Source organism: Dryobates pubescens, chromosome 4, assembly GCF_014839835.1.
Source record: "Dryobates pubescens isolate bDryPub1 chromosome 4, bDryPub1.pri, whole genome shotgun sequence".
NCBI lineage: Eukaryota > Metazoa > Chordata > Aves > Piciformes > Picidae > Dryobates > Dryobates pubescens.
The window spans coordinates 11,981,196-12,006,576 of record NC_071615.1 but is presented as its reverse complement, the minus strand read 5'-3'; the positions used below and the strand labels follow the sequence as shown (position 1 = coordinate 12,006,576).

The window sequence follows — 25,381 nt, the reverse complement described above, 5'->3', positions numbered from 1 at the left end:
ATCTTCTGCATGAGTGCTGAAATCTCATTTCCCCTTGCTCCATTCTCCAAAACATAAGTATGCAGAGCATGAAAGCAAGATTCTGTTAAAGACTATGGTTTGCATAAAAAGGAGAAGAAAAAAGCCTTTTGAAACAAAAGATGTTAAAAAGCTTTTTATTTCCATTTGCCTCATTTTTTTTTCCTGAGAATTAAGCAGAAACTCTAAATTTCATTATGACATACAGGACAAAAGCCAATGCTTAATTTAGGATCACAGAAGCAAACATACTTCATACTCAGTATTTCTTGGTAATTTAGGTCAACTACAGATGGCAGTGGAGATGTGGAAGAAAGCATCAACACAACTAGTTTTGGCTAAAAGCCCAGGATTCCAGGAAGGCTTGTATGGCCTGTGCTTACCCTAGCAACAGTATTGCTTCTCTGCTTACACCTATGTTATTTCTTCTTGGAGAGAACAGTATTAATGTGATATATTTCCTTTCAACTACTGAAAACAAACACTATATGGTTTACCATCAACACTTCTTTAACCTCTCCATCCACACTAAATATAAAGAAGTCAAACAGTCACTAGTGCAACTAAATAAATGGCAAGTTGCCCAGAAAAATCAGAAAATGTAACTTTGTGATCTTTTGATGTAACTGAACAGAACTAAAATGCCACCATCCTATTTAATTCAGCCGTAACATTTAAAACTCTAAAACCTCCTGATTTCTTACTCTCACTTATGCTTCTTGAAATATTGTAGCAGAATGTCAGAACAGTCAGCTGAATGTAAACAAAGTAAATCCAGTGATCATCAGCTGTAGTAGGTTCACTTCAAATCTGCCAGAACTTCTGCAGTTCATAAGCTTTTGTCTGTGTGTTCTGGTTGCCTCTGAGATCAGTATATAATGATAGCCTATGTTTTTATGCAGACTTATGCCTCATTCATTTCATTGGTTAGAAAAAGGAATAAATTTTAAATGAAACAAAGAAAAAGATCAGGGTGGTAGCAGCAACCATAAATTTGGCATTTTCTGACTTCTGGACTTCACAACCTCAATCTTTCCCCATCTCTTTTTTTTTTTTTTTCCTCCTCTTTCCCTCTTCTTTTTTTTTTTTTTTAAATAAAACAGTGGGAGGATGGCCAAGTATATCCACGTCAGAAAACTGTTTGAGACTTTATGTCCTACTTCTGAACTGCTTTGTGCGTTCTGTTAAGTAACATGAATGGAAAAAGGTACACTACTGTTATTAGGGATGATCATCAAACACCAACATATCTAAAATTCAAGAGATAACTTATAATATCTGTATTTATGAAACTGACTTAACTGGTGAAGTCTCTCAAAATATGCAATCTTAAGAGATATTTTTGCAACTTAAAATAATAGATTCCCATTGCAAACCAACAATTCCAAACCAAGTCTTTCTTTATGAGTAAAAAATACAACAATCAAGGAAAGAGCTAATTAGTTTTTTCATATTAAACATCACTTCTTAAAAGATCAAAAATTATCTTTGAATGTTGAAATTAATCTGTAGTGCCTAAATACTAATAGAGCAAATATTGGTCTGAAAACATTTTTTAATTCATTTGCATACTACATGCAAAAATCTAGCTTCTGTAAAGTTTTTATAAGGTCATGTTCAGAGCATGAAATATATAAAGAAGTACATGCTTTAAGAAACACCTGTCAATTTTCCAGCAACCTCCAGAAAAGTCATAAGTTTCACAACTCTTCTGCTGTTTAGCCAAAGATTGGGTAAGTATGATTTGCAATCACCTGTTATGAAGAATGAGCTCTAAGTGAAACCATCTCTCAGTACACAAGGTCATGCAGCACTCCTCTGCAATCCTGCAGATAGAATACCAGGGTGGGCTGGGAGCAGTCTACAGGAATGGGTTTTCTATTTTCCCAAGTGCAAATTTACACAGATATTTTCAGAAACAAATAAAACTTCCAGCAGACTAGCTACATCTTAAATCAGAAGTCTGACCTTTAAAGACATGCTCCCTATGCTACCTGCATGAACAATGGCTATTAAGGCCTTATTTAGTGCTCCACAGCTTGTAAATACTATCCAGTTATGTCACTGTTAATAGGGTAAATTTTAGCAGGGGACAAATTAGACAATACAGTGTTAGCCTTCTACTGTATAGAAGGGTGCTGACCAAAAAAATGTCCATAAAATGAACTGCATCTTTTCTCTCAATGATGAAAATTTTACACACCACCTTTCCACAGCTGTGCTTTCAGAGAAGTCACAAGAATATAGTAGGTGGCAGTGACCAGTGGCAACCAAGGTCAGAAACTAGAGGACAAAGTACAAAAACACTTACACAGTCCTTCAGTGATCACAAAAAAATGTGGGCTTTCTCAAGAATATGTGAAAAAATATGGACTCATGTACAATGCTACAACCCTTGCAAATCTTCGTGGCTAAGCCCAATTTTAAAAACAGAAGAAAATTATCATGGAAAAACTAAGTTCCCAATCAAAGAACCTTGTCAAGAAGAACAAAAGTAGCATCCTTCTAAAATGAAAGTTCTGAAACTTCCTTTTCTTTTTCAACAGCAAAAATAAAAGGAGGAAACTTGTGCTGGCAGGACAGATCTTTCTGCTGTAAAACAGTATGATCTTCCAATGACAATCATTGGAGCAGACATAAAGCTAATTCTGATTCAGATATGGTAAGATAAATTCAATGGTTTTTTAAAACTGAAAAACACCAAAATGGAATAGGCACACAAATATAAAACTTTGGACAAACTCAGTTCTTTATAAAATTGGTTATAAGACAACAATCAGTAAAGTAGGGCAATTTTTCAAATGATGTCTAACACACACAGTGAAACTAACTAAGGATTAGGATTTCTCTTCAGTGGCATTAGTATTTTTTTGAGATGTATCTGCTGGGACATAAATTCAGGAAAATAATTCAAAGGCGCAGCAATACTATTTTGCATCTTCCAATAACAGCTTTCTAGCCTGCCTATCAAAAGAACTGGAAAAAAACATTTGAATTATACTATTAAATTGGAAAGAAAAGCAGGAGAATAATAGATTTAAAATTTTAAAAATTCAAAAATTCAATTCAAGCTTTGTCTTCAGAAATAAGAAGCACAAAAATCCAGTCACTGGAGACCTCATAGCTTTTCTCACTGCACTACTGCATTCCATTTTTCTTGTCTGATGTGTTAGAATTAGTTGCTATGCAACCAAGCTATAAGCCTCACCATTTAATAATTCTTCTGCTAATTGCAACAGAGAAAAAGAGCTTCGGTGTCTGGCTTTGTCATAGCACTGAATTCTTCCTGTATGGAGAATCTATAACCAGTAACAACAACTTGACAAAACCATTTTTGTTTAATGTATTCAGGACCAGCTATTATAAAAGTATTAACTTATATTTATAGTCAGCTGAATTTTTAATACAATGACAACGAGATTATTTACTAAGCGTTCTACTGGCTTTAGAGATGTTTTGACACGCTTCCCCCCACTCCTTCCACCAAAACCTTCTCTGGAGTAGGAAACTAACGATAGCATGTATGCTTCTGTTGATCCTATGGTTCATTTCATTTACAAATTGTTAGTATCAAGAATTGAAAATCACAAGATTTTCTTTCTATTGTATGGCTGTCTTCACACAGGAGCTACATGAGCAACTGAAGGAGACCAATTGCGGCCCCTGCTGGTACCTACTACATCTACCAAACAATAAAATGAAGGGTTTGATAAAAACAGAAGTATTCCCATTTAAAACGCTTGCTGAAATATAAAATTAGAGTGTAAGAACAAAAGGATAATGTAGTAACAAACATGAGAATTCCTGTGACTAAAGTATCACAATGACTAACAACAGTAACTCTATCTACACCTTCAATTATGCCACTTCAAAGTCTCAAATTAGTTTCCCCCTTCCTAAACTACTTTGTAAGAAAGAATTCATCTTTGTAAATCTCAGACAGCAGACCCCTGCCAGAGCCTGAAACAGTGCCCAGGCCTACCTCCTTTAACCTACATTGACACAAATACTGTTTGAACATCACATTAGAGCATGAGATTAGAATACTTCAAGGGTTCATTCATTTTGATGATTCCATAAAGAAATCTTAGAAAAAGAATCTTGGCTGCATGACTTCTAACTTCCCAAAAGGTATAATCTAAATTTGTATATATTCAAATTTATTAAAAGGCAAACCCACACCCCAGACTTTCAGGAACCGGTTCAGTTATAAAACTCTCTGTACAGTGAGAAAAAAACAGCCATAGTGGTTTATGTGTTTAGACAGCTAGTTGGTTTAAGAATTCTTTGTTTTATAAACTTGTGTAAAGTAACAATATTAAAGATGGATTAAATAAACTGCCCGTGCTTCTGTTAAACTCTTTCCACAGCAAACGCTATTTTATCCCGTGCAGTTTAACTCTTAACACCACTGGAAATATGGCTATCCTCCACCTTAATCTTAACTGAAGTTTTTGATTATGAAAGCCCGTATTTATGTTTGGAGCAGATATCCATATCAAAACCACAGACTGAGTGTATATATAAAGAGATCCAGGCTTATTTGCATTTTTTTCCAGCTAGGCACTATTTAAAGAAGGCCAAAAAAAGTAAGATCACATCAGAACCTACAATTAGTGTTTTCAGAGCTTGTAGAGATTTCAAATGAAGTCATTACTGTTCATTTTACTACTCAATTCACATCAAGTATAAGGCTGACATCAGTTTCTCTGTAGAAAGAGAAGCTCCTGTCATACCAGCTGCAACAAACCATAACCTGGGATCAGCCAATTTTTGAAATCATTTCAGAGCAGTCATTTCTAACGTGGCCAGCATACCAGAAATGAACCGCTGTGTGTGCCTCTCTAAACAGATCTCACTGAAATAAAAATAGAAATAAAGGGTTTCAAAGTTAATTCCATCAATCTAGATATATCAAGGAAGTACTTACTAATTGTCATGGATTCTGGCACAGTGGCTGAAGGCAACATACTGCTTAAAGTATTCACTTGAGCTGGAGTACTGACTTCCACTCTAGTCATAAAAGCACAATGTCATCAATAAATGGGGAAAGAGAAAAATACAAAACTTAAGAAAAAAAGCATTCCAGAACCAGTATTGTCATCATATTCACCAATATTCAATCAATTTACATTTAATTATCCTTTAATGTTATCAGTTGTGTATCTCATTTAAGAATACACACAAAAATATCTGAATCAATAGACTAATGGAAAACACAGAAAGAGGAACATAGAAACCAACATAAAACCTATTTTCAAAAGCAGAAAACTAAGTCTCTTGTCTGACATGGCTACAAGACTCCTTCAAGATAATTACAAAATGTTCAATAAAAGAAACTATGCAAAGTGCAGGCTTTTACATTTCTTTCCAAACATTTGCAAAAGTACCCCGATGAACAATTTGTTTTCCAGCACTGAGTAGCTCTGTATTAGGTAATAAGTTGGTGGCTATAGGGTAAAGCTTTTTTCCTTTGAAATAAAACAGACACATACCTGTAAGGAAGATCAGATCTTCTTGGAACCAGTTCTACCACATGAACATGTTCATTCACCTCTCCATTCTCCAAGTTACCTAGAGTAGAATGCACAAGCATTAGCCTTCTTCAGTTAACAATATTGAAAAATAAATAAAAACAAAACCACAGGAAGTTAGTTACATTTTTAACTAGAAATACTCATCTTTACTAAAGCTTTTAAACATTTTATTTCTCCCAGGTTGGCTTCTGCACATTCACCCTGAATGTCAGCAGGATTGTCAAGCCCTTTAGGAACACAGACATCAGTTTATTAAAAAAAAAAAAAAAAAAAGACTAGTACTGCACAATTCCTAAATTATAAACTAGATGTACATTTTACATTGATAATAATGTTGCAAATCTATGTAGAGCCTTCTTACTGAAATTGTTATTTGCGAGCCCCAGGAGCTGAACCACCACAAAGCAACTGATACTTGTTACAATCCATTTGTGAATTGCAGGAAAAGAGCTTGTGATCAGTCCCCAGTACATGAAACCTTGAAAAGACTTTTATGCACTCCCAACACAGTGCCACAGCTTTCCTCTGGCTTCTTAAGCCTATGTAACCAAACATAAGGTGTGACATTTTTTTTAAAAGCATGGATAGTACAGCACCTGTCCACAGACACACAACTCTCATGACTGAAATACACACATCAGGGGGCCTATCATTAAAGTGGAAAGAAACAAAAAATCTCATTTTATTGATATTTTCTGTATTTCATGATGTAAGGGTTACAATAAAACAATCCTAAAATCATGAGCTAAAATAGCACAGAACTTAAAAAGCAGAAATTCCAGGGGAAAATAGTCAGTAAGAATTAGAGTTATGTCAGAAGGACTATGGAGGAGAAAGGTGATTTTTTTTAACATGTAGTTTACTGAAGTTCAGTTCCCAAACTGCACATTTCATTTTTGTTCCAAGCAAGTGAATTCTGACTCAGGCTTTCTCATTCTCTTGGTACATGGAGATATGGTATGCCCTGACACATGCCTGAAGCATTGCAACAGACTAAAACTGAAAACACAGATATTAACATACAACACTACAGATTATACTGCAATCCATTTTAAATATGTCTTGGTAGTTATCTGTACTGAGACCTGTAAACCAAAATATTGGGTTAAACCACATATTTTACAAGAGCTCATTAAACATGTTTTAGCAAAAATATTGTCATAATGAGCTTGCTAGTTACTGGACTGAACTGCCCTCAGGAAAAGCTAAACCACGTTAACTCTGGTATCACTCATCCAGCAAAAGTGTGACTTCCAAAGACAAGCAAACAACTGCCTAAGGCAGCTTTCAATCTCATCAAATTGTCATTCTGGCTGGGGAGAGACTGACCATACCCATGTGTATCACTCTCTCTGACTGACAATTGGGTTGCAATGATGGGCCTTTTAGTGCAGACTGCCTGCACGCTCTCAGTTCTGGACTGTACAGAAGAGTCCCATGATAACATGGAAAGCTGAAATCAGACAGCAGAATGTGGCTGTTTCCTGTAACTGATGAAGACCCTTTCACTCGCCCAGTGCCCTCTCATTGTGTTTGCATGCTGGACCATAGGGTTTACCAGAAAGAGGAGCAGAAGGAGAACTGAACATTATCTGTGTGCTGCGCCTGTCATTGATCATCTCTAGTAGTCTGAGCATTGTCTTCAAAACAGTGATGAGATGAAGCAGGATTATCAAGGAGATAAAAAACACCCTTGTTTAACAGTAAGCCTCTGTTAAGTTTACTGTTGTCATCTCCAGTGCTAAGTCTTGTCTTGCTCTCCTGACTCAGGAGCTCAGTTACAAACCCCTAGCTCTAGCTCTTGGTACGTTGTAACATTCACCTCCTATAAACAGGAGCATTTACTTGAACTCCAATTTTCAATCTACTGCAGTCAAACACTCAAAAATCTTTGGACTTCGAATTTTCTAACAGTTGTTGTATAAAATATTTTATTAAGTCACTCCTTCATAAGCTGAAGAACGTGGGAACACAAGGGGAAAAAAAAAAACAACATCAAAATGTACTTTTTTTTTTTAAACTACTGGCATTTCTTAAGCTGTACATGTCTTAAAACACAGCAGAGGGCAGTACAGCATTATCTGATGATTCACATTATTTTTCCCACCAAACTTACAGAACTAAATTGTACTTTTTCACAATCGCCTTCAATTGACAGTTAATTGTTAAGAGATAACACTTAACTCCTGGCACATACGATCTATATGCAAATGTATGACAAATTTTATAATTAAAACATTATTGGAAAGTCACTGAGAAGTTTTTAAGTGGTCACTTAATTGAGAATATCTACTCTAAGTTTTATGAAAGCAATGTTTTATAAACAGCTAGCAAAATTTAACTCAGGAAGATTGGATGGAGCTTTGCGAAACCTGATCATGGAAGGTGTCCCTGACCACAGCAGAAGGGTTGGATTACATGAAGATCCCTTTCTACCCAAATCATTCAATGATTTTATGACTCTATGATTCCTGTATCCTTCTCTGAAGAAGTATTTCTTGGCCAATCATTCCTCATCCTGTATATAAATAAGTAACAGCTTCTATTCAACTGCTTCCAGTACTGTACACTTTCTCTAATCTTTTGGAGACTCACCTGAATTCAAATTCTCACACACACTTCCAGCTTACTCATATCCAGAAAAAGGATACTTCCTATTTAACCACTAATAAAAATACCTTACAAGACCATAGCTTCATCACAACAAATTCTGGGTTTATTCTGACATGAATAAATCTTCTTAAACTAAGGATCTACTCATAAGGAGAACTGACTCAGATCTAGAATAAATTTCAATTAACTTCTCATCTCGGTTGCTCACTATCTCCTATATCCTTGCAATCCCATTATTTCCTAGAATCACCCCATGTTACAAGTTCTGTTCTAAAGTTTGCTGTAATTCAGTAAATTAAAATACCTACCTGTTTGGGAGTAAGAGCCTATGGCACTGACAGGAAATAGCACATCCGAGTCATCATTCAGGACTTGCAGAGGAGACCAACTGCATATCTGAGAATTGCATGTGCTTATTGCATGAGGCCTAGATTTAAACCAAACAAACAACACAGCCTATTTATACAGTTAATAGTCATGTTCACAATGCTTGTATTTCTTTCAGAGATATAACTGGGGGGGAATCTTCATTTTAATCTGCCTGACAATTTTTTTGTTAAGAAATATGTACATACATTAAAGGTTAGACCATTCCAAAGCAGATGAGGGCATATTGGTATTTAAGGTGATTATTATTCTCTCAGTTTTGTCTTGTTTAACTAGCTACTTTGATGATAATAGGCTTACATTCTGCTTTAAAATGTGAGCTTACCATTAAGCCAAAACAGAGTTCAGATCATACAAAGAATAAGGGAACCAAACATATCAGAACTACAATCTGGCAATACTACACAACAATTTCAACTGAGAACTTCAAGGATAGTAAGTACTGAAACACTGAAACATTGGCTTTCAATGGAACTCATAAACAAAATATCATCACTACAGTGACCCAAATGCTTTAAACAAATTTTAAAGAGGGGAAAAAAATGAGAAAAAAAATTTATACTTCAGTTAGTTACATAAATTTGCCAGTACCCATGAAGGAACAGGGGTGGAAGCATGGAACATTTACAGCTGGCTTCTGCAACATTACTTACTTTTCAGAAGCTTCACTTTCACCTTCTGTGCCTTTATTTCCTAATGTTTTCCCATACAGCTCATCCTCATCTGCATCTTCATCATCAATGCTCTTCACATCTAGTTTCTGGTACTCATATTCACCATTCATGAACACTGAATTGCTCTTCCACGAATGGTTACTCTCACTCCCATTCAAATTTTTTCCAAGAGTGCTTTCAGATGAAGGCAACACAAAAACTGAAGATCTGTCTACACTCTCTTCTGAACTTTCTCCTGTAATCAGGGCCTTTGTGGCATCCCCCAAATTTTGCTCATCATCATCTTCATCAAACGAGATAATATTTGTCACTCTCTTCTTCTTTTTTCGATCTTTTTTGTATTTCAAATCTAATAGAAACATAGAAGTTTACACAGTTTAGAGAAGAGAAACAATTTAAGAAAAACCCCTAAGTTTATTATAAGAAATGTACTAAATAAGACACTTAGATCTACAAAGCATTTCATTATCTTTTCACACACGTGAACTTTTAAATCTGTATCTACCATCTTTATTTTATATGCCATTCATAACTCAGGTTTTGAAAGCTATTTTGAAGGTGCATTCATAAGAGTTTTCAACTGGACCTGAAAAAAAAGAAAGTTCAACAAACTTATAAAATATAATTTAAAATAAGTCAGCCTTCCCATCACTTTCTCCCATGGAATATGGCTAGTGTATACTGAAGAGGACATTTACAAAACATGTAACATTTCTGGGGATTAAAAATTAAAAAGAAAAAACTCAGAACACATGCAAAATCCACAACTCGTAATCAAATAGAGTTTGTTTTGTCCATATTCCAGAAATTGAGCAGTTCATTTTCAGATGGAGAAGTTAAAACTTGCTCCCTCCCTCAGCTAATTAGCTCTTGGTCTGGAAATACACTGAAATTGTCTCTGACTACATCGCATCTATGGGCACTTACTTTTAAATTATTATCTGTTCTCATTGACTCTGATGTGCCCATGAAGCTAAATATCTTGCAAAGTTGAAGCACTCTAAGAAGTAACAAAAATTTACTCCACCACAACAACTTACATTTGGACTAAATTACTCTGTCTTAATTCAAATCCAGCTGTAAGATATCCATACAAAACATTAACATATTTTAACAGAAAGAGGATGTTAAAACCTATTCTGGATGCAAACAGAATTTCAGCAAAGAACATAGACTTTAATGAAAGCATCTGACATGCCCTAACATTCAATTTACAATGGCATTTGAGCAAACTCATTTTTTTAAAGTGGCATGTTTTTGAAAGTTGTTCATTACATGTACTGTATACACATGTACCGAACACATAATGTAAACTATGTTGTACTCATGTACAGCATATGGTCAACTATCCTGTTATTTCATCTTACAAGTCTATTCCACAATAACAAAGTTAATGTGTAAGTTTAGTATCACCTACTCTTTTAATTTCACTTAAAGTGCTAGACAACACAAGCTTTACCACAAGTTTATTTTGCAAACCATGATTTGAGACAAAGTCTATTTTAAATGCCAATAAAAAATGGAGTTTACCTCAGCTTCTACTCCTACTTGCATTCACATGTGGGATTTTTTTTTTCCTTCTTCTTGTGATCAAAACAATATAAAACCTAATCTGAAAGCTTGCTTCTTAATTGAAAAATACATAAATCCCAGAATCTTCCTCCAGTTTTGTACCTTTACAAAGCAAAACTCTCAGCTCAGCTTCTGGAAGTGAAGATGATATCATACGCCTTTGCTATTTTTGGAAATGAAAATGTATAATGAACATCACACTTTGCTCAATTAGTTCCAAATTATAAGAGATTTAAGAATTTTGGTCTTTGTTAATAACTAACATCCTACAGACTGGCTGTAACACTAACACATGTAAAAGTAAAATGAACATATGAGTAAATTTTCATTTGTTCCTATTACCTACTTCATGTAAGAATTCAGACTGTAAACATGAGTGCTACTTGAAGAAAACAACCAGCTAAGATTTTTATCTTATACATAACAACAGATGTATGGCAGTGTATTTCTGATAAAGTGCCAAAAGAAAACTCATTAAAAATGAAAAATTATGACAAGGCATAATCTTATGAGACACTGAAACTCAGGTTGCAAACAAAGCACTTCACCAGTAAGACACTTTAGCTCCCCTCCCATGGTCATGCAAGACAAAATACACAATTGTCAGTCAGTATTCACAACAGTATTTCTAAAAAATTTCACACTCAAGGCTTTTTGTTCCATAGTAGTGCATTAAATTTAATTGGAGAAGTTATTTAAATACACTTGAATATTTTGTAAGTTTCTGAAAGACACTAACAGCACAAGACTTACCAGCATTTACATTCTTTGAAAGAACAGGAAGGGGGTCAGTGTCTTGATCAGGTTTTATCAGGATCGAGACAGGAGATGACGCAGTTATCTCTCTAAGAAGGCTGCTAACACCCTGAGTGGATTCTTTCAACAATGAGGTTACATTTTGCGTTGATTCCTTTAATAAATCAGACACGGTGGGTGTGCACTTGCTCTGCCCATTTAAATCTTTATTATCAATGTTGATGGCAAAAAGAATGGAGTTCAGACCTTCAGATAAAAGAAAGGAGGAAAAAAGACCAAGTATCCACTATATCTCTCATACAAATATTACAGAGAGAGAAGGATTAACAAAGCCATGACATGTAAGACTTCCCCAAAAGACTTCCCACAGTTCTTTCTGCAGAAATTCTTATTCTTTTATGTACCATTTATTATTTTTCAGATGTTGTTCAAGCTGATGCAAACAGTTTTGAATTTATCTTGGTGGCTGTTGCACTGTAAGTACTGTGAACTAGCTTATTTATTACCTTTTATTTAAAGCCATTTCACTGCAACTTAAATATTTGTTGGTTGCTGTAGTCTCTATAAAAAGCCTCCCATAACCCTAACTTGTAAAAGGAGGCATTTAACTATGTAGCTGAGAAAAGGTAAAGGGAGTAACACAGAACAACTGTGTTTAAACTCTAGAAAAGTAAATTAGCTGTTATCGTTCCTTGCTCTTACTCTTCTTACATGTATTTACTTATAATTTGGGTCTTATGATAAACATCTATCATTGCTGTTTTCTAGTCAGGAATATCTTACTTTGTTTCCTCTGAATTATGCTATTTTTTAGGAAAAAAGTTAGCCTTGACTAAAGACTTAGAAAATTGATGTGGAAGATTTCTGATCTGGAGGAAGGCCAGATCTAATGTTTTAACAGTTCACCAGTTTATAGTATAAATTGGCATAATACCCTCACTGTGCATCTGACATACACACTTTCTCCACATAAGCAAAGAGAGTGTTAGAGAAGCTTTCCACAAACAGAAACAGATATAATGTTCCAAAATAAATTAGTTTGCCAAGAACAGCATTTAAAAGTTTTACCAGCTGCCATTGTAGGGATCATACTAGAGCGTTCTTCATCCATCATAAAAGACCAGTCTTCATAGAAGACACTATAATTGGAAAGGGGGAAAAAATGAGGAATACTGAAAATCCTGATACTGTGCAAGTATTGCAACAAGTATGACCATAATTACTGACACATGAATCCAATGATTTTTCAGATTATGTTTTTCCTTTGTTGTTTCATTCATCTTTTTTGATATAAAATCAAATATCTATCTTGCAAGAATGCTACAGGACTGAAACAGACTAAAATGAAAAGGAGGCACCAAAAAGCTAGTTCTGGCAATAATTTTATCCAGTGCAAACATTAAGTGATGCAAATTTTAAAAAAAAGGCTCTTTTCTGAGATAGAACTCAGTTAAGTAGGAATTGAAGTGCATTTTGAACATCCAAAGTACCTTAGGATTTCACAAGACATAGTCACTTATTCTCAGTAACTCTGTAACAAGAAGGTTGACAAAGTGTAACAAAATCATTTTCAAGTGATTTTCAGTAGTAGCTACCTATTGGTTGACTGATGGGAAGCTTTTCAAATACAATATGGCCACCTCCTAAAGGTAACAGGCAGTTACCAGGGATGAACTGATAAGATCAAGACTGCAATTCTGTATTATTTTAATGGAATAAGAGAGGCACCTCAAAATACGGTGTCAGAGACTCAGTGTGGAAAACCTGAAAGAATAAGGGATTGAGTTAGGAAGGAGGATGGAAATGAAATGAGGATAGAAGCATATTTTGTTGTGTGCTACAATTAAACCAGTTTCAAGGTCACATGTTGATACAGGCACAAGCCACTATCATAACAGCTGCCAAATTTCCAAAGGGAACAAAACCAAAGTAGGAGGTTAAGTGGCTTCACTAGCATAGCAACTCATATGGTGTATTACTAGAGCACAAGTTCTTGATACATTTTTTCTTTATCTCAGTATTTTGTTTGTCAATGGACTACAAAGATATCAGATACAGTACCTGAGTCGAGTCTTATCTGCAAGCAGCATATGAACATATCTTTCCAGGGAATGCTCATTTAATGCACAGCGCAACCAAGCCCGGCCTCTACCAATATCTGTAGTAATTGTCTTCAGAGAGTAAAAGCGCTGCAGTTCATGTTTATTCAGGACTTCTTTCACGTAATACCAAAACACAGGCTCTGGAATAATAATCATCATCATCACCATCCCACTAAAAAGGCTAGACTCATATCTGAATGCATTTATATGTCACTCTATAAAAGAAGCAGGTAATTATACATAAGTGTGAACAAAGGTGAATCATTTACCATCTTTGTGTAATTCCCCAGTTAAATGAGTTATTTATTTCCACAGGACTTTGGCTGTTTAAGCACTGAGAATGTCTCACTTCATTGAAAAAGCAAAACATATACCATAAAGGATTATATCTTACATTTTTTAATGGCACATTTAAGTGAGCATTTCATGAAATATGTTCAGCTGGGAATGTATTATGCAAAGAAAAAAATTCTTTGGGACTCTGTCTTACTGCTCATTCTGAAATGTTAGAAGCTAGGTCCAAAGGAATGAGTAGCTTCAGAACTTTCAGACATGCAAATGACAAATTTATCTTACTTTAAAAAAGCAGAAGTGTCACATTTAAAAGTCAACAAGATCCCATGCCACTAAAATACTTTCCTTGCCCTGTCCCCAAATATCAATAAAGGTTTTTTAGTAGTTCCCTCAAATTTCTCATTTGGGAGAAACAAAGGGACAATAAAACACCTAGTGTTTCACATATTCCTGTTTCTTAGCTGAATAAAGACGTATTTATTACAATTAACCTCTTAGCATTTGCTTAGGGTGAAAAAACAACCAAATACCACATAATTCAGCTGTAAGACTTGAATCAGTACTCTATGGCAAACTTTGGCAATCATTAGTCATTAATGTTGCAGCAAATACATATTGCTTGGAATAAGCAGAAAGCAGATGTTAAAAGATGGCTAAAAGGTTTTCTCAAACACACAGAAAAAAAATACATGCAAGAGAAAACAAATTGATCCTGCCCCTCCTTGCTTATCACTTTTCTAAATCCTTTGTAATGGAGTTAGAATTTTTCAGTTGTGAAAGTTTGAGTGTATAGCCTAAACGGCAGTATTCTAGTGTGGTAAAGAAAAAGATGACACCTGTGATTACAGGAAAGAAAAGAGTATCACTCATACCAGACTCATTTGTCTGAAAGTGATAAAAACATAAAGGTATTTTGCAACTGCTTTCAGGAAAAAACAACAACAGAATTCAGAAGACATTTACCAGCGATACTACTCATGATGGAACTGTAGGAAGTGCAGATTTCCAAACACCAACATTTCTAGAGAAATTTCATATGCAAGTTAAGCTATAGTAAGAAAGCAATAACCATTTTCCAGGCATTAAGTATTCTACCAACAGTCTGCAGCTCAGTGCATTGCTTAACATTTCCATTAGAAACTCTCTCGCTTGCACTGATCAACTGTTCAAGATAGAATAGTTACAAATAATGAATTACCAGTCTCAGTTTTACTGGAGAAACCCGCTGCCTGTTTGATCGCTGCTGCTGTTAATGCCAGCCCCCGACTCCTCCTCAGACCGTGCTGTAACACAGCTTCAAACTGAGCACACAAACAAGTGACTCTGCAACAGAATTTGAAAAGAAATCATTTGGAAAAAAACAATTAACTACATTTCTATAGAGCAGGTCTGTACCAAATCTCTAAATAGAGAATGTAAAGGTGTTTGGAAAACTTTACTAATAAAGCAGAATATCATTCAAACAATACTCAAGATGATCGTGGAGCATTTGTAATTTTTGCCCAAAAGGTTGCTGCTGTTAAAAACAGAAATTATAGCAAATACATGACCTCCCAGACAAAAAAAAAAATCTACTAGAATTTTCCACTTCATAAAAGGCAAAACAGATGCACAAGAGCTGCATTACAAGCCACCCCTTAAAGGACATGGGCTTCCCCTCTCTTTCCTTATTGCTGCTTCTTCCTCTTCTGGACTTCCTGTTGCTTACAGCTGCATGATCTTCCCCTACTCTCATCAATTCTAGCACTCGTCAGATAATCTAAGCATGTTGGAAGTTTCTTAGACTCTCTTACCTGCTATCAGAGTCTGAAGCAATTTCTTTTCTTCCTCCAAATCGTATCTGACACTGCAATAAACACATTTTAGTATCAATATTCTGAAACATTTAAGTCAGAAGAAAAAGTAGAAGCAGCACAAAATAAAGCACCAGCAAATACAGCCTGGAATCGGAAAGTGCTTTACAGCATCATGTTCCACGAAAGGACCAATCCTGCTGTTCAAATATATTCTTGATAGCCAGAACACCACACGCCCAGGTCCTTCAATTAATTCAAAATTGAGTAAAAATTAGTGCTTTTGACTTTTAAATGTATATGCACAAGAACAAACATTGCTGCTATTCAACTTAGTGCTACAATTACAAAAGAATCATTCTTTATAAAACATACTTTCGAGACATTCTTTTGCTCCCCAAGCTCTCCTAAACTGAATCCAGTCTATGAAATTCTACTCACTGAACCTCATGGTGATGCAAGATAAATACATACATAAATAAATCCTAATAGTTGTTTCCTAGCAGACACAAATTCAGGTGATACTGTGTCAAAGACAAAATTTCTTCTTCAGCTGGTAAAGAGGAGAAAAAAAGGCAAAGACTGTACCTGCAATTACTGACAACGCAGAGTAAATATATTATAGAAATACGTACTGGATTTCTCACCTGTTTAACGGCATCCAGTAGCCGTTCTAGAAGAAACTGCCTTTTAGTGTCATTGCTCTGTGAACCTGAAATTCAACAAAGTGGTATAGTTTTAAAATAAATGGGTTTTTAAAGAAAAATACATTCAGGCCAACATCAGGGCCCTGAAAACTTTCTCCCCATGTCAAATATTCCAATAAAATCTATTAATGTCTCTTCTCTAAGTAAAATAATGCAGTCTGTGTTCAGAGGTTTTAAGTAGCCTTTCTCTAATATGCAGGAATACCTTTTGAAATATCTAGAATCTGCTTTTAGTAAGGCTTTAGGTTCATGATATAAAGTACATTGCAGTAATAAGAAACATAATATAATCACAGAATGGGAGGGATTGTAAGGGACCTCTGAAGATCATTAAGTCCAACTGCTCTGCCAAATTGTGCAGTCAGCACAGTTTGCCCCTAGCTTCTTAGCACAAGCACCTGTGAGGCCAAACCTATAGATTTTCTCTATTATTTCAATACTTGTTACTTTTACAGTCCTAAGCTATCCATATACTTGTGAGAATAGGAATAATGCAACATTTCTCTTTGTATTAACAGTTTGAGGCTACCTCAGAACAAATGTCTGTAATTAATCATTTTGCAACCTGAAAAACACCTGTCAAATGAAACTACTAAGTACCTGGGTTACATCTTGCCTTTCAAACATGTCAGTGTTTAAATTCACATCTCTTTGGCATCTTTGGTTCTATTTGGTAACATAGAAGTGGTTTGCAACCAGGTACAATATAAAAATTGCATAACATACAAGAAGTCTAAAGCACCTGATACCAAACAGCCTTATATTTACACAGACTGAGCGCAGTGTAATGTGTATGTTGCCTTTATTTTACCTGTAAATTTGTGCTAATGGCAATTATGACTACAGGTGATTACAACCAATAATTTACATATGTAGTTCAGATCACCTTCACTATCAACAGGGCTATGAGACCACACAATGTCTACATTGACGCCTGGCCAAGGTTTCTGCTCAATGCATGCCATCAGAACTCTTCTATTGCTGTTTAACAGAGAAATTTTGCAGGCAGAAGAAAAAGAATATTCTCAAGTCTAACATTCTTTTAAAAATGAAAGATTAAGTTGTGTGGGTTTTCTCAAGCAGAGATTACATTTTCCTTTCAAATAAGCCTAGAAAACATAGTACATAGCCATGTTGTTTCAGGTAGATGTGAAGTAAAAATGAATCTCTACCAATTCTGTTTAAGATTTTGCTCTTTTATAGCCTTCATTTTTCAAACTAAGTCTTTACAACAATAACAACAACAACCACCAGCATATTTTTCCGACAAGAGCATCAATCAAGTGTGATCAGCTCCAGCTGACTTAAGGACTAACAGTGTATTACAAAGGACCAAAATACTCTTCTACTGATTCACAATAGTGGTGAAAACTGCAGTTACACATACACAAATACAAAACTTAGAATGCATAAAACCAACATTACTCAGGAAAAAAAAAAGGCTATATTTAGATTATTGTCATAAAAAAGGAAGTTCATACAGGAGTCTAGAAATAATTGTGAAAACATAAGTATAAAGTTGCAAAACCTAAGAAACTTAAGAGACTTCTCCCATCAACATCTACTCAGTTAAAAATTTAAAATAAGCTTACATACTGCACCTGTCTCTGTGACCCCTGTCATTTTTTGTTGTTCACAGTCACACTTTCCTATTTTTAAAACAAACTTCTCTCCACACCCTGCCAGAAATATCTGCACCTACAGCAGAAGAAAACTGACTGTGTAAGTAAAGGAAAACAGGATTGCCATCCAATTCTTTGGAGGTGCAACTCTCCTCAGGACCCCATGTAGAAAGCAGGGTAAAATAAATAAATAAATAAATAAAATCTCAGATTGCTCTTACACACTTTTTGCAATCTTGTATGCAAAATTTCAGACTGCAGTTCCTTGAGCTTGCTCTAGCACAGGTTCTGAGTGTACAAGTTCAAGATAAACCATAGGCCTAATTTAAATATTACTTTGAACTACACTGTTACGATTCTGCTGCCTCATCCTCAATTAGCTCCATTTTTATATGCTTTTTGAAACAGCTATTAAACAAGTGACAGCACTCCTAATTCTTGACAAGCACATAATTCTAGTATTCTTGTAAACTTTAAAGTTTAGCCTATTCAACACTGTCCAATAAAATAAGAGTATGTAATCAGTAAACAACATTATTAAAGTAATGCTCAAATCAACAGGATGGTACCTTCACATCCACTAGAACACACTGTAGCTACAAAAATATACATTATAATTATGTAATTACAGCTGTTAGGGAATCAATGTTTTAGGTAAAACCCTTTTACTTTTAAGTTCTAAAATTGGGCAGCGAAACAAATGTAGACAGTGTAGTTCCAGCTGCTAAAAAAGTACATGGTTGTATTTAATTATATTAATGTTACCTATCTCCTTGATCTGAAACAAGCATGATGATGATACACATTCCTCTGTCCTTTTCTGTTCCACTCACATTATTGTGGAAAAATACTATCCAGTATTGTATTGCAGTAATGGCTGGCAAGGTGCAAAACTAGTGTGATTTTGCTGTCTAATTGAAATGTTTAGAAAAGTCATACAGGTCTTGGCAAGAGCTACACATGGGTAGGTTAGGAAGTTTGGCTGTGCAAGTGACTACTAGCCTTAAAGCCACCTTAGGCATTATTACCTTCTAAGTAGCTACATGTTTATGAGGAGAGACAACATTTATCTCTTGGTTTGGAAAAAAAAATAAAGGTATTAAAAATAAATACATGATGAGGCTTTATGCCACCAGAGGTGCCACCTTGCCTTTTGAGTTACAGAATAAAAAGAGCTTGTAAAGATGAGTCTCCCAGTACAAATCTGCAGAAGGCTGGTCCCAGCCTGAATTCATCACTGAAAGGCTAATGTTTTCTATATGAAAATGCTGATGCTTACAAACTTCAGAACTGAGATTTTAGTCTATCTCGTGTCAAGATCTGAAACATTTGAGAAACTTCCTTTTTCCATGGTCTGAAAGATTTGACTGTTACTTGCATTTTTCACAATGGTAACTAGCAAGGTCCCCCATAACATTTCTTTTTGCCACTTCTCTTCATCCATAAAAATATTTTGTCTTCTTCTTACCACAAAGGCAAGAACAAAACAGAAAAATACAACTGAAGTGCATTCATTTTTGGTTTCATTCTCAGAAGTGACTGCTATCCATAAAGCATGCAGCATTTAGTTACTCCCATTAACACCACTTTTATTTTTTTTCTTACTACCTCTGGCAACAGATCTCACCTTGTATTAAATCAGAGTGGGAGAAAAACATACTGTCTAATTTTCAGGTGCAGAGTGCTGTCTACAGCTTCCATTACTGAAGTTATATAAGTAGGCCCATAAAAGCATTAGCTAAAGCACCTCTTTTTAAAAGAACCCAAATTCATCACTTTCCAATGTGTTTTAAGACATAATACATACACTTACACAAGGCACAATCTATAAAATTTCTCCTTCCATCCTACCCAGTAAATCTCCACGCTGGCCCATTCAACAGGTTAAGCTTCCTCCAGCTCCAAGGTTTATGGGTCCCAATTCTCATGCAAAGCTTTTCAGTATTTCCCCTCATAAACACCTCAAAACACTCAGTATTTTGCACACTCACAGACATGAAGGCCAGAAATTAAATCATCCACAACTGACACATCCTGGTCAAGCCTGAATTAGAGAAACACCCTACATACTAGAGCTAACCACTCTGTCCATTTGACATGCTTCTCTTCTCTCTTGCCAACTACAAGTTAGAATCATAGAATTGATAGGGTTGGAAGAGACCTCAAGGATCATCCAGTTCCAACACCCCTGCCATAGGCAGGGACACCTCACACTAGAGCAGGTTGCCCAGAGCCACATCCAGCCTGGCTTTAAAGACGTCTAGGGATGGGGCTTATACCACCATCCTGGGCAACCTATTCCAGTGTCTCATCATCACCACAGTGAAGAACTTCTTCCTAACATCCAATCTGAATCTACCCATTTCTATATTTTTTTTTCCATTCCCTCTAGTCCTATCATTTCCTGACACCCTAAAAAGCCCCTCTCCAGCTTTCTTGTAGGCCCCCTGGAGACACTGGAAGGCCACAATAAGATCTCCTCTGAGCCTTCTCTTCTCCCGACTGAATAGCCCCAGCTCTTGTATTATATTTTTTTTAATTACTTTCTCTTGGTCGTTTATTTTCTCGGGAATATTTCCTGTGATTTTGCACAGCTGAGGCAAGGGCGATCCCCTAGACCAGCATGGCTTGTGCTTTGAGCCAGTGTCACGCTCAAGAGAAGTCTTCAGGCTTGTAAATAAGGGGGGAAAAAAACACTTATGGGGGCCTTCAGGAACCAAAATGAGGAGCGGGATGTGGTGATACAGGCAAGGGCTGAGCCCCACCACACACCGCGGGACAAGAGAGGCCAAAGTCTCCTCTGCCACGCCACGACCCCAGCCCAGCCGGGGAGAAAGGCGCCTCGGCCCTCGGGGGACGGAGCCACGGCTGACTGAGCAGGCAGCGGAGCGGCAGGGTCCCCTCAGGCAAGCTTTGCCCATGCCAGCCCCGACAGTGCCCCAGAGACCCGGTGGCCCCACCGAGCGCGCCCTGGGAGCGGAGAAGGCCCCGCTCGAGCCCTCCACTCACCACTCATGGTGGCCTCGGGGCTCACACCCTTCGTCCGCCGGACCCGATCCCTCCTCCCGCACAGCCCAAAGCCGAGCCGGCCAGCGAGCACTCTCCGCCCCGGAACTCCGCCCCGCCGCCCCGGAAGGTAAACACCGATCCGTGGCGGGGTGCCGGCAGAACCCGGTTTTGGTCTGCAGTTGTATCTCGAAGAGTCTGCGGGGTGCCGCCGCTGCCGCCTCCTTCTCCTCTCGCAGGCTTCTGAGGAAAAGGCGCGAGACCGACCGTTGCCTCGGGCAGCGGAGCTCCCCGCGCAGGGGGCGCTGTAAGGCCCCGGCCCCGGCCGAAGGTCCCGTGGCAATCCCTGCCAGTTCACAGAGAGCCGAACAGTCCGACCTGTGCGGTGAAAACTGGGCAAATAGTGCGAAAAAGAGAGAGGAAATGGTCTGTACTGTTACGTGCCAAAACTCCTGAAAGGTTCATCCTTCAAAAAAAGGCAGAAAAGTTTTGAAACCTCAAATACATATTAAAATTAAAAACAAAAGTGAAAATCATGAAGTAATTTTCTTAACTTTTGTAGATATTTTTTTTAAGGCATCATCTTGCTGGTTTATATTTGCAAACTATCACTACAGTCCGGTGCAAATGTCACACTGTTGCGCATCGTGTGGAGCAGCAGAACATTGTTTTTAAACATTTTTAACATGGTTATAAAATTAAAGAGTTCCCAGATAATAAAATTCAATAGCTCTGTAGGCCTGTTTCAGATGTTTTGGCTATGTTGTGGCCAGACCGACGCAACTCATCCCTAACTGGCCCAAACTCTGTGGTCAGCCTCCTAAAGCTGCTGTAATAATGATTGTTCATAGATTTTGTGCAAGATTTTACTACTCTCAAAACATTTTCATTCGTAAGTCATGCAGGAACCTGAAATAGATTGTTATCTCAAAAGAAATAAAAGGAAAAAAAATTTGAAAGTTGTTGCTTTTGTTGCAGTTTTCCAGGAAAGAATAAACTGACCTCTTATTAGGAAAATACCATTAATGCTTAGGAAAGGTGACAAAAGTATATTCCTAATTTTAGGCCATGCAATAGCCTAGCGTGACTATATCTTAGCAGTAGTCCTTGTATGTATAACAAGGGTAAGTAAAAAAGAAATTAGTAAAATAGAAATCAATTTTTATAGAACACAGTCCTGAAAAGGACTTGGCACTTAAATGATGGGATTAAAAGTAACGAGTGTCTTTACAAAGGAAGAATTGTCTGAAGGGGGCTAGAAGAAGAAGGGAGGGGAAACAGACAGTTTCCCTTATCTATGTGTATAAACAACAAAGCAGCAGCTGCAAATGACCTTTATCTTAAATTCAAGGTAAATCAGTGGGAATCTGTCAGAGGATGACAAGATACTGAACATAGCCTAAATTTGTGAACTTTCTGACCGAGCACAGGCTTAATAGACTTCTAAATATTAACTTCTCCGCCCAAAGTCATGAAGAACCTAATTGAAATGAACATAGGATGTTATATAGTGAGGGGGGTTGCATGTGAAGGGGGACATGTAGTAGGCATTTTGGGAAAGACTGTAAATTCTGAATACCTAGCCAATGGGGACAAGGAGAGGGAAATTTGCGGCTGGGAAATGAGGATAAAAGGGGGCTGCATCTCCCAGCAGTTTAAGAGATACCACCAGGAATTGTCCTGTGGACTTTCCCTTTATTCAAAGAAAGCCTTACTAAACTTATCTGTCTTCACTGTGAAGAGGAACTTCTAAGTAGAGAGGATTTTTCTTTACATAAAGGAAAGTCTGCACCATCAGGAATACGTTGGAACTGCAGATATGGTGCTCCACAGAATCACAACCTCCCCAAGATACTACTTGAACTGGAGGAACTCCACATTCTACAAAGGAATTCTTTATTAAAACATTCCTATTCCAAGCATCACAGGGGCTATTTGAAATTATGTTTTACAAGACTGGAGATACAATATGGGTCTTTATTTCTGCTTCTTGGAACATTTTATCTGTGCCATCAAGCATTTTTTTTAGCACAAGTTTAACATTAAATATTTATTTGCAAATTTTCATATGTATCTGGCATAAGTCAATACAGTCTCCAAAGGCAGAAAATGCAGAGACTTTCAGAAATTAAAAATTCCAAAAACTAGCTTAGTACACAGGATAATGTATAAATACTTGAACAAAGACATGTTAGATATAAGAAGACAACATTAATGAAAGTTCAATGGAAGACCTGTAAGGATTATGTACTAGCCTTCTCCACTGACTGCAGTATTAAGACTAATAGCTATACTGCAATAACTACTTTATTATTATTCAGTAAAAATATACTTCTCTTACAGTCACACGACGCCCAGAATATAGTTGAAACTGTCAAAAGATTTTGTGGTAACTAGGACAGTAGCTCCTTCTTCTGTGGCTGGTAATGGAAACGAAGTTTCACAGCCAGTTTGAGGTTTTACCAAGCCACAGTCACTGCAAGTGCATTCTTCCACTGAATACATTAATGTTTCACTTTGAAGTGAGTGTCTAATTCCTTCTATAGTCACATTGCTTTCAGTATTAACCTTGAGAATATTATTCAACTCCACAGAAGAGTCTGTAAATAGACAGAAGTTAATTTAGTACATGCATCATACTGTACCAGACATAGAGTTATTGAAGATCCAAATTTCTTCATGTTCTAACTATGTTTCTACCTTTAGTGAAAAATCTTAATATATTGTGAAAGTTTTAAGATGCAGCTACATATGAGAATCTTTTGTCTATGATAATACATCCCTTATTCTTCAGGATAAGCATTTAAGTTATCTAGTATATACTTTCTAGTCATTTATTGGCTGAACATGCCACAGATACAAGTATTTGCAAAATGTAAAAATAACCTATTTCTTTTCACGTTCCCAAAATATATCACATACACTTCTTGCAGGGTGAAATATTAAGTAACTTTATTAAATATTTTTTAAGATGGAAAGCTAAAATTGAATGTGTATTTTCTACCTGCCTAGAATCCCTTTTGCACTCAGTGAGAAGAGGGTGAAACTTTTATAAAGATCTTTTGCTGTTGAGGGTTCATAAATGACTTTTCAAGCACTAGCAAGTAAGCCAGGTATGAATATGCAACAGAACAATCCTGACATGTTCCAGTACCAACAAAGAGATTGCTGCTTCTACAAGTTATAATCTGGATATTTTATTCCCTACTAACTTCAATAACTTCACTGAGACTGTTTGAGGAATGCAAAACAATCCCATAAATCCAATTTAGTCAATATTTAGAATATAAATTACATGCAAATACACACATTCTAAGCGTAGCTAAAATATACAATGATCTACAATTATTTGATAAAGAATATTAGTTATTCACCTGTGTTTTTCAGCTTTTCTTTTAAATGCTTTAGGTGCTTCCACTTAAACAAGACCATTAAGGTGAACAGAGTGAGCATTAAAATTCCTCCTAAGCCCAAGCAAATCCAAAGAACTCCACTTGAATCAGTACCTTATGAAATAAAAGAGATGCATTGAATAAATTGTAAATAATAGCCAATGAAACAGTAAAGATATCCAACACATAAAACTTCTATATCAAAGAGAGAATTCTGTTTCTGTTGAGTGAAAGCTCAAGGAAAGCTTGAGAGCTTTAAAAATTTACTCCTCTTAACAATCCTACAGGACACACTGCATAGGTCATTAATATTTTTGAGCCCATACATTATTCTGATAAACTCTGTACAAGTTTTAGATTTCTTTAAGTTTCTATGTTCACAATCCCATATAAAATACAACATGAAAATGCCCTGCCTAGCCACAAAGTATTGCAGAAACATTACTTACTCTTACCACAGTAGTTTTCACATGAAGGCGGTGGTGTACTAGAACATCGAAGATGACAAGGCTTACAAGAGATCAGCAAATTATCAAAGTATTCATTTTTGGGGCAGTGGGCCATCAGGGTCAATAATTATGGAACTGGAAAGCCACAGAAGTTGTTAAAGAGTGAAGATCATCTACAAAGGGCTTTTCAGCTCTCGGTTTTAGCAACTCTTAAGAACAGCAACCAATAATGGCTAGATTTCAGTCACAGCTCTGCTACATAGTACTATGGTAAGTAAAAAGAATTTAACTCTGTCCCTCCCAAGGAATTACTGTTCCTTTTTTAGCAATTCACAATCGTAGAAAAACTGAGCAGCTGCACAAAGATAGTTTTCAATGTAAATTTTGCCTGAAACAGAAAAGAGATATTTATAGAAGACATTTCTTGAACAGGTGCTGAAGATTACAAACTGTAAAAAA

The 25,381-nt window shown here is 36.4% G+C and overlaps 2 protein-coding genes across 2 annotated transcripts in view; both read right to left on the bottom strand.

The window, feature by feature from the left end:
- SNX29 (sorting nexin 29) overlaps positions 1–21,727 on the bottom strand; it is a 93,136-nt gene extending 71,409 nt beyond the window's left edge. The window contains exons 1-12 of the mRNA XM_054180725.1: positions 21,697–21,727; positions 21,085–21,459; positions 16,394–16,458; positions 15,747–15,799; positions 15,152–15,276; positions 13,619–13,799; positions 12,626–12,696; positions 11,555–11,803; positions 9,209–9,578; positions 8,477–8,595; positions 5,514–5,592; positions 4,949–5,031 (exon numbers count right to left, since the gene is read on the bottom strand). Coding sequence (XP_054036700.1) covers positions 4,949–5,031; positions 5,514–5,592; positions 8,477–8,595; positions 9,209–9,578; positions 11,555–11,803; positions 12,626–12,696; positions 13,619–13,799; positions 15,152–15,276; positions 15,747–15,799; positions 16,394–16,458; positions 21,085–21,459; positions 21,697–21,727 — 1,801 coding nt within the window. The remainder of the gene's footprint in view (positions 1–4,948; positions 5,032–5,513; positions 5,593–8,476; positions 8,596–9,208; positions 9,579–11,554; positions 11,804–12,625; positions 12,697–13,618; positions 13,800–15,151; positions 15,277–15,746; positions 15,800–16,393; positions 16,459–21,084; positions 21,460–21,696) is intronic.
- A 1,316-nt stretch (positions 21,728–23,043) lies between these two features.
- TNFRSF17 (TNF receptor superfamily member 17) lies at positions 23,044–25,142 on the bottom strand. Its single transcript, XM_054180724.1, is given in 3 exon segments — positions 23,044–23,681; positions 24,456–24,693; positions 24,927–25,142. Coding segments are annotated over 3 exon segments (606 nt in total). The 5' UTR covers positions 25,038–25,142; the 3' UTR covers positions 23,044–23,424.
- Positions 25,143–25,381: the final 239 nt, after the last annotated feature.